This window comes from Acromyrmex echinatior, chromosome 6, assembly GCF_024713525.1.
Source record: "Acromyrmex echinatior isolate Ae372 chromosome 6, ASM2471352v2, whole genome shotgun sequence".
Taxonomy (NCBI): Eukaryota; Metazoa; Arthropoda; class Insecta; order Hymenoptera; family Formicidae; genus Acromyrmex; species Acromyrmex echinatior.
In genome coordinates this window covers 7,222,221-7,232,692 of record NC_141857.1, presented here as the reverse complement: position 1 = coordinate 7,232,692, position 10,472 = coordinate 7,222,221, and the positions used below count along the sequence as shown (strand labels likewise).

Below are 10,472 nucleotides of genomic sequence, written 5' to 3'. Positions count from 1 at the left end.
CTGTATCAAATAATATAATTGCTAAATTTTTTAAATATATAGATATGTTATTAAATGGAGTAATATTACTAACTTTTGTTTCAACCCAATTCATATATTTCACGATGCATTTCTTCAATTTTATACTTATCTATATATGCTCTTTGTCTTTTCTTCCTCTCTCTCTCTCTCTCTCTCTCTCCCATTGATAATTTCATACAATAATAATTAATATTCTTATATACGTGCAACATCGCACATAATACAGACGAATAAAAGCAAATTAGATACGACTGCACGAATGTGACTTTGACACGTACGCTGTGGATAAGAACATTTTTAAAAGAGCGACAAATCAGTTTGGATTTTATACAGGTTGAAACGAACGATTGTAAAAGAAGATGTATCTGCATCAATCTCAAGCTTGTGGAATCGTGCTTATTCTGGCAATATTGGGAATTACATGTGAAATCTCGTGGGCCAGTAAACAATGTAAGACAGTCGTGATGGATGTACACGTGAAAAGATGTAGACTCGGTACTGAGAGAGCCAAGAGAGGCCTGGAAAAATTCGATCTGCAGAAATATACTGACAAGTATGAAGCGAAGAGACAGGAAGAATCCGGTAAGCGAATAAGATTTTAACGTACATCTTTTACAGTTACAAACTTTATACGCTTAAAATTTGTTAGTAAAGTATACAAAGATAATAGATGTTTTACATGTCATTATTCAAATTCTAGATTACAGGATGGCACACACAAAAAATATTTTGCCACAAAATCTGGTGTATTTATCAAATTATTACCCAAATAACATGTTGACGTTATTTATCGTCATTTTGACGTAGAATAGTAGTAGTAATTAAAAAAAAAAAACAAACTCCGAAATCAAAGCCCCGTTTCAAACTGCAGGGTAGTCCTCTGTAAGAGTAGCTGACCTATCTTTAAAAGTAATGGATTTTCATACAATCAATTTTTGTTGATTAAAATCATGGCATAGGATTCATTTAGGTTTAATAAAGATTGATATTGATTGTTTGTGTAATAAAAAATGATGCGGGATACTCATTTGCACCCAAGCGCAATAAGCCTTTGAAAAAGAGCTATTTAAAATTTGTTACAGCAAACTCGATTGGACGCACTAGTGAGCACTACAGTTGTTCAATCCATTTTTCTATTTATATTAAATACAATTTTTATATCGGTTTCCGTACAACAGCTTTAATGCGCACCAGTGCGCATCCTATCGAATTCGCTATTAATTATATTATGGAGCTGAGAAGGTTTACTTGAAATTCTTGTACCGTTCATCTTTTTTCCTTTTCTGTCTACATTAGAGAGTACAATTCCATTTTTCTTCAGATTATTCGAAGCCGAAAAATTCGGCGTTGCATAGCGTTCCACAGAAAAGGCAATTGACACTCGAACAAGTCAATGGTATTGTCTTGCCAATTGTCACAAAAGCTATAAATGACGCCTCCCAAGCTCGAGCGTATGCATCCGGAATAGGATCTCATGACTCCAGCTTGAGCCTAACGAGGGGATCTATTCTCACTCGACCAGAATATCATCTCTGGGCACCTTATCCGTTCGGCGGGAGTTTCGTATCCTTCCGCACTCCGGTAAGCCAATCGCCTCTAGGATCCAGTATGTTATTTAAAAAGCGAACTCTAGTCAATCCATCAAGATCAGTATTGCAATCCATTAAGCCGCTTTACAATTATGGACTAAAACGCTTCTCGATCATGTGATTCATCTCGCTGTATAATTCTTTGTTAAAAAAGAAGCTTTTAGATGTATAACATGACAAATAAACCGATAACTCGATAAACAGTGTAACAATGAAAATGTTCTAACGTGTCATGCGTTTTGCGCTACCTGTGTGATTAACATGTGTGTATGCAACTACAACTGCGCTGTATGCAAATTCCTCCGACGATATAGTATCTCGACTTCTCTCGACTGACTCACAACAGACCAAGATAAACAGATATCAAACACACGCAAAGTATCAGGCTGAATAATTTTAACAATATCGTGTGTGACATATAATAACTAACATAATTAATGTTAATCCTCCGGAGCTGAATTGCATAACATAATTAATGTTAATCCTCCGGCCGTCAAAATTTGTAACACGATTATTGACAATAGAGAGATCTGTAAAATCCATTTATTAATGTTAAAATTAAAAGGCACTAATTAATTTCAAAGAGCCAAAATACTCTTTAAAAAAATCTAAAAAAGATGAATGTTAAATATATTTTAATAAGAATAATCCAAATTTGCAGATGTAACATGAAGAAGATTAATTTGTTTGACATTTTTGACAAAAAGATTTATAATTTAGTAGATTCAATAAAGCCTTCAGCTCCGGAAAGTTAATGTAGGAATATGTTAGTAAACAATCAATTAAGTCGAGAAAGAAAAATAGCAGATTTAATCAAAACGGGGCTAATGGTAAATCTGGATATAAAGACAACAGAAAAAATCAGACTGGCATATAATATCCGACAGGCCTATAATGACGATCTCGATCTCTATCTGAACGCCGAAGAATTGGATGAATTATACAATGATATCTACGAAAGACTACCGAGAGCTTCGAAAGATGAAGCTTGGAAGATTTTCTTAGAAACAGCCTCGAAATGCTGCCAAAACGTTGACAAGTGTCTTAAGGAAACGACGTACGTACCTTGTTTTGGAAGTCGGATGTCTTAACACATTGATCGCCATGATGATCGGCGACTTTTCATTGAAGATCTTATAGTGATTACTTGATGTCAGCATCAAAATTTTTTTAATACTTGTAAAAAAATATCATTTAATATAAAATTTTGAATGACATAAAAAAATAACTAAAAGTACAAAATGTGCAATTCATCATACAATCTGTTCGTAAAGTAAAAAGTTGCGATCCACTTAATGCTGCAAAATGCATGAAATGATTCAAAGCATACTTTGATTGAGCAATTCATAAAATTCTTTCTTCTAATTGATCAACAAAACAACGTTAAATAGATCGCACTTCTTTATGAAATTTTATTTAATGCAGTCTTATTTTATTTATCATTATATCCTTATGAAAATCTTACTGTGATATATGAATTTTGAATGAACGTCTCAATGTTTTATCATGGAGATGAATTACTTCCGACTACAGCTGGAAAAAGCATAAGAGAGAATGAAACATTTATTTCCCATGATAAAATATCGAGACATACATTATGATTTACCCTGTATGTCATAGAATAAAAAATACTCATTAGGCATTAAGAAAATTACAATTATTAAATTAATATCTTTTAAATTTAAAATAAGTAGAAAAACACGTATAAAAATTATAATAAATATATATAAATACAGCCTTGAAAAAAAAATACCCCCTTCCCAAATTGACGTAAATGTTGTAAATGTAATGAAAAATAAATTAAAAAACAGTTTTATTAAAAAATAATATTTATTTTTAATATTTTGTTAGCTTTTTTTTGAATTACCGCTTTATGTTCTTACTTTTCCAAGAAAATTCAATAAATTAAATGTGCTTTACTACCAAAACTGTATAATAAAAGATTTATTATCTTACTTTGCAAGTTTATTATTTTACTTCTCAATCAATTTCCAACTTTTTTGTACGAGAATGTTCGGCGAAATAAATGAAACACCAGTCAGTATGTATAAATGTTTATTGGTCGCTATTATAAACGCAGATGTCAACTGAAAATTTTAAATGGCAAGTAAAAAGAATGTACGCTATTCAATATGTGTTGCGTGATAAGACTTCTGTGTCTACAACTACCTCTCCTCCGAATCTTTAGAATCTACTTTTTTTTTTAAACCTACAATTCCGCATGTAAATTTCGTCCGTTCATCGACGGACTAGTAAAGTACGCGTTCGTCGATGTGTTTCAAAGATAAAACTCTAAGTTAAATTTTAAATTTAAAACAGAGTTTTTAATACTAATGAGATCAATTGTCAATAAAACTAAGATCACCGACAAATGTCCGATACGGACTGCTTCTCGCGCCTGCAAACACTTGTATTCAAATCACTTAAGTCTTTCTTTTTTTTAAAAAAATTATTACGCTACCCGATTGTTCGGATTGCGTTCAAGTTCATCACAATTGCATTTTCGATATTCAAGTCAGCGATTCCCCCATAAGTCGTCATCGAAACTCACTTCTTTAACGACATTGTTCTTGATAGTGAAGGAAAACAATGAAATAATAATATCTAGAACAGCATCTGTCCCGACAATGTCGCCGTCGAGCAATTGATCCTCCATACTCCTTCAATCGCGAATTCTTCTTTGTCAAAATTGATGAATGGTACTATTCGTCGTTGCACTTCCTATATTGACACTATCTATTAACACTAATACGTGTGGTAAGGCTGAATTTCTTATAAATAATATCTCTTCCACGCAAAAATCATTCTTTCGATTCGATTTATCTCTTCTCAAGTTTCTTCTTTACTAGCATTCCGTGTGCAAACTCCATCAATTATTTAAATGATGTGATCAAGAGAAAGTATCAAATCGAAGTTTGGCATTAGAGAATCAAATAACTTCGCTCTAAATCGTTTCGAACGACGTAGGTTCGTCAGTTATCAATGGTGTTACAAATTTGTTGTCTAAAGGTTTAGCGTTGCTGCGTAAAACCTGCAACGATAGATATGCGTTATAATCATTTGAAAATTCCTTAATATTTAAGAATTATTTTAAAATTATTGTTTATAGAATTATATTTATACAAGACAGCACGTGCAAAGGTAATTGATGGCTGTGCGAAGCTACAAATTCACCTTGGTAACAAACAGTCGAATGTCATGCAAAATGGAAAATAGAAACGAAAAAAAAAACATACGATAGCACCCTATTATATAATTATTTTTAGATGCAAACATAGACTTATATAGAAGTCTGTGGATGCCAAATAGATAGAGCATGGACTGAACCATCCATAAAATTGGTCAATAAAAATAAGAGAGATAGAACATGACAATAGCCAGTCTCTGTCTTTTCATTCAATCAATCACAATATGTTAGAAAAAGAAGAAAATTGATCGTTTTTACGCTTCTTCTCTCTTATTTTTTGTGCTTTTCGTTAATCATATTTGACGTATTGTTTATATACGAATGGCGCAGTCTATGCTCTATGTCTTTGGTACAAAGTATATAAGTATATAAGTTAGTTTTAAAATAACTAAAGTGTAATAAGCAGTAGTAAAAGCAGTACGCAGCATCGTAAACAATAATCATATCAACCATGTTTATAGCTTCTAAAAGACTACTGATGCCTCAGATATATATATATATATATATATATATATATATATATATATATATATACATATATGAAGTTTTCCTTCAAATCTTTCTTTTCAACCGTTCTTCGATGAAAAGAATATATGAAACATAATTTTTTAGGTGAACATCCCAAAACATTTTGGCTGTACACTGAGAGAAAAATTTAATATTTACGACTTAATTGCATTATAAGATATTATGGTTAAGATCTCCATTTTTATTACTGCTATAAGCTATAATGTTAATAATAATAATAAAAAATGTTCAATGCAGTAAATTTAAGTTTGGCAAATGTTGAATAATTACATATTATTCGAAAGATTGCGTTGCGGATGTTAATTAACGTTAATTAGCAAACAGATATTAGGTCACAATTAGCATGAAAGAAAACGATTGCGACAGAGTTTATAAGTAAAAACATGTCCATCTATATCTATATCTATCGTGAGACTTTAATCGTAAGAAAAAAAGCTATCGTAAGCATTGTCATAAAATTGCAATGTATTATGACCTGTGTCTTACAACAACTAATCATTTGCTCACAGATGTTTTATATCATGGGAAGAAATAAATTAATTATTGTATGCTGCAACATTAATAATACATCTACCCAATAAGTTATATGTAACGTAACTGTTACATGTTCCTGTTACATATCACCTTCCAAACTTTACAAATTTGTTACTTGGATAAACAAAAAATGAATTTCATTATTTATTACTAAGCCCTACCTGTGCGATATAAGAAAAACAAATAAATATTTCAAATTTTTATTGATTATGTTATTTTGTTAATTTTTGCTTTTTAGTAAAATATAATTCTTTTGTATTAACGCTGCAAAATTTGTAACTTACACTGATAAAAATCATGGAAATATGGCATTATTTAAGAGATTATATATTGAATATGTATATTTATGTTATATATACATATTAGATGGATTTTCAGTGACACTGACAATGTATATTAGAACGTAAAAAAAAAATCTCTGATAAAATATTTATGATAAATTAAATAAGAATTAAATAATAAAATAATATAATAAATTAAAATACAAAAATTAAAATTTAATCTAACACAGCAAATATTGAGGAAACAAAAAAAATAGATATCTTTTTTATTAAATTATTAAAGTTTTTGAATAGTCCGAAGCAAAATTTTAAATTCCCGAACATGCATAGGCGGAGTTAAGCGCCTCCCGCTCCTTATTATTACAAGTGCTGCAATTCCGCAAGTTTTAAAAGTCCACCATTATTATTATTAATTCTATTAAATATTTTCAACGTCAATTACAAATTTTGAAATATTAATACAATTAAAAAAATTACAATTTGCTAAAAAGCAAGAATTGACAAAATAACATGACTAATAGTCATAAAAATATATTTCATTTCTTTTTGGCTTATATTGCAAAGATAGGGCTTATAAATAATTTACTTTCTGATTACCCAAGTAACAAATCTGTAAAGTTTGATATGATTGTGAGATTTACACTTGGGAACGTTCCCTTGTCAATAATATAATAATTGTAATCTAACATGTATATTATTACAGTTATATTTGTGGAAAATTACAACTAACAGTTACGTGTAACTTTATATTGATTAAAAAATAAAAAAACACTCATTTTTTTCAAAAATATTGCAGTCTTATTGGCTATCAGACAAACGTCATACTCATTATAGGCTTTCTACATATTATCTATAAGCATCCTAAGTTTTAGCTGCTTTTCTTTTAGAAGACACATAGTCGACACAAACGTCATTCTATTTTGACAATGAATAACAAAGATAGAACGACATGTGTATCGATCATGACTACGATCTATTTCGATGTTACAAATGCTTCGAAGCATTTTTTGATTGGACAATTAATAAAATTTTTGCCTCCTTGATTGGTCAATCAAAAACTTCGAAGCATTTGTAGCGCCCTGTGCCTCTTAAAAGAAAAGGCTTTAAGTCTTAAGCCGTAAGAAATTGACCAATTATAGTCGATTATTCTTCTCATATACTATGATTGGTCAATTTCTTCCTGATGGAGACTTAAAGTTTAGGTAATGGTTTATTAAAAAGCCTATATAAGAGTTGAAGTTGAGTCAACTCGTACAATGAGCTTACGATAGCTAAACCGATCAATAAAGATTACGATCATTGTAATAAGGAACTTACGATAGACATTACGATAGATGTAGATGAATCTTTAGATGTTAATAGGCAAGCAATGATGACATGTAACGTTTCATGAAAGCACCTTGCCAGCTCGGCGACATTCCAGACGCCGACGCCGGCATCTACAATGCCTGCCGCGGTGTCGCTTTTTCGCATCAGCCTTCCCCTTGCATTCACCATCATTATTGCGACCACTTTTCCCCCTGTGCCGTCCCCTTTTCAAATCATCGACCTTACGTTTTATCGCATCGCCGGCGTAGTCCATCTCCGTTTGTGAATGCTGTTCCAGAAGAGCTTTTGTCGTAGAATGAGGTAGATTCGCTATATACGACAGATCTCTGAAAATGTAAAGAGAAAAATGCATAAGTAAGCGAATCGTAAAACGGGAAAAGTTATTCTCGACGAAAATCCAATATTATATTAATAATTGATATCTATATTCGGATTTATCTTTCAGTCTCCTATGCAACTCGCAATTATATCAATTGCATATTTCTTTTAAACTTTCGCGAAATTATTACGATCGATTACAGATCGATGACCCTACATCCGAGTTTAATGAACATCGAGGATTAGCAAGCAAACATACTTCTCATCAACGTTAAAAATATATGATAAACATGTCGTCTGATATGGGAGACAAGAACGCAGGTTCATAACGCAGAACAAAAATATTTATAAACACTTGTGCAAGAAGACTCGATTACGATTTTAGGTGAACAACAAAAAAATAAGTCGCACAACTCGATAAACCCAATGAATTGACCGCAAAACAGCGAGAGGGAAGGGAAGAGGAAAGACTGTTACGCACAAGAGTGAATCGTCCTAGTACTTCGGACTAACCCTCCTGAGATCAATTCATATACAACCATGAACTTTAGGCAGAGATTATCACGGAAGCAATGATAACGCAGTGTCTCTCTCTCTTTCTCTCTCTCTCTCTCTCTCTCTCTCTCTCTTGTACGCGCGCATTCTCTCTGTCTCTCTTTTTTTTGGATTCTGGTTCACGCACTCTGAAAAGTATACGCTCTCTCGAGAGTGCATTTTAATCTCTCTCCCTCTTAATCTCTCTCCGCTCCATGCAGATCATCTACTAATCAGCTGACAACGCAAAATTAATGATTCAGCGTCAATATAGGTAAATAATTACATAATAATTCGTTACGCGTTACAACACAATCGGCTATTTATACGTGCAATTTCGTCTCGTCATCATAAAATAAATCAGTTCATACAAGTAATATGCACTTTCAATTAAGATTCAATCAGTAAGTAACAGAATCTTTAGTAATACTTCGAGATGTCAAAATGAGATATTTTTGATGTTTATTTCCGCATTCGCGCAAAATCGCACAAATCAATCCAGTTATGTAATATGATCATGATTTTTTTTTAAATATTTATATACGAGAGATAGAGTATCTATTTGAGAATTTCGAATAAAATTCTTTTCAATTTACTGACGCGTTTAAAAGAGATCCGGTATATTTAAATGAAACCTATGAATAAACGTGCATTGGAATAAAATTCTCTTCTAATGTAATTATTTGATAATAAATATATAATTACAATAATAGAAAGAAGAAAAAAAAAGACTACACATTTCAAGCTCAAAGTTTCCCAACCAAAAAACTATTTAAAATTGGCATTTTTAGGGTTATTAATTCACATATTTGATGTGTTTTTTTTTAAAATAAATAATTCTTTATATCTAATAACTGTTATTAAATCTGAAAAATTATATTGTTAAAAAAAAACACATTGAATAGTTGAGTAAATAATCTCAAAAGTGTCACTTCAAACTTTTGGCTTGGAATGTACATAAAACACAACAAAACAATATAAAAAATAAAAGGCGATATAAAATAAAATGATATGTAAAATATATGAAATTAAGAATATGATTTAGTAACATGTATAAGAAAAGGGTAAAATTAGAAAGCTAGAGAGAAACACTCTCTTTGTAATTTTATCTCTTTTTATACGTATAAAAAAGTACATATATTAAAAAAAAGAGGGAAAGGGGAATAATAAGAACATAAAAGAGTGCACTAACATCCACTCACATAACGTCGTCCCTCGAGTCGATCCGTTTCTCCGCGGGAAGAGGCTTGCAATATTGCTCCATTTGTTCGTAGGTACACTGATGGTAGCAGCACTCCTCGACGAGTCCCGGACCAGGATCAATTCTCGATTCATCCTCGTTACTGTAGAATGGTTCGTTGTAGCCACGATCCCTACACATGACCTGCAGGGCATCGCTCAGTTTTCTTGAGCATAATTTCTGCATCCGTTGATGCGACTTCTTGAAAATGACATTGTCAGCATCGACGGCGTACAAAACACTCAGGAAAATCAACGCTGTCAGAAGCACCGCTTCGTTCATCGCACGATCGCTGCTACGTATCATCATACTGATGTCAAAAGTTGTAGAAGAAGCGACTCTCTCTGGGACTTCCAGGAGTCTTGATATCTCGAAGCGCACCTCAATATCACACTTTTCGTAGTCGCATTCGCGTTTAAATAAGCTTACTATTTATTTATACTGTATATTGTCTTGCGACAGTTCCACGATCGCAGAAGAACCCCTTTATTGTATTCGGTCTTGACGTTGCGATCTAAAGTTCCGTCTTTAGAAGAATCTTTAGAAGAAGTTATTTTCCAGCGCAATTACTATTCCTTTTCCTCGACTTTTTCAATACTCTCGTGATCACAAGAAAGAAATCGTGAAATGATGCTACGAGGACCGAAGTCTTGAAAAGAGCTCCGTTGGTACCAAGTTCGTTGATATAACTGGTACCGGGCCGCCTCACCACGCGGTTCTTGTTCTAGATTTCAGGGATCAGGGGGAGAGAGGGAGTAACAGTGTATATGATAAGGAGGGAGTAACAGTGGCAGAGGTAGGAGAAGAAGAAGAGGAGAAGGAGGAAGAGGAGGAGGAAGAGGAGGAGGAGGAATAGAAGCTCGGTAGTCGGTAGATAGAGTCTGTAGAGTCGGTAGACGAGTTCCCGCCGA

General features: G+C 32.6%; 2 protein-coding genes across 4 annotated transcripts; one reads left to right on the top strand and one right to left on the bottom strand.

Annotated features, from left to right (window-relative positions):
• On the top strand, positions 1-3,544 carry LOC105154129 (hypothetical protein). Its single transcript, XM_011069447.2, has 3 exons — positions 1-603; positions 1,343-1,602; positions 2,498-3,544. The coding sequence occupies exons 1-3, from the start codon at positions 381-383 to the stop codon at positions 2,699-2,701; spliced, it is 687 nt and encodes a 228-aa protein (XP_011067749.1). The 5' UTR covers positions 1-380; the 3' UTR covers positions 2,702-3,544.
• Positions 3,545-3,648: 104 nt separating this feature from the next.
• Positions 3,649-10,451, bottom strand: LOC105154102 (insulin-like growth factor 2). Of its 3 annotated transcripts, none has more exons than XM_011069396.2 (3): positions 9,524-10,451; positions 7,540-7,795; positions 3,649-4,641 (listed from the first exon to the last, which is right to left on the bottom strand). In XM_011069396.2, exons 1-3 carry the CDS (start codon positions 9,868-9,870, stop codon positions 4,555-4,557), a joined length of 690 nt encoding a protein of 229 aa, XP_011067698.1. In that variant the 5' UTR covers positions 9,871-10,451; the 3' UTR covers positions 3,649-4,554. The 3 variants fall into 3 exon arrangements, with proteins under 3 accessions (XP_011067698.1, XP_011067699.1, XP_087263120.1); XM_011069397.2 differs by having other exon boundaries at positions 7,695-7,795; XM_087406994.1 differs by having other exon boundaries at positions 9,514-9,862.
• Positions 10,452-10,472: the final 21 nt, after the last annotated feature.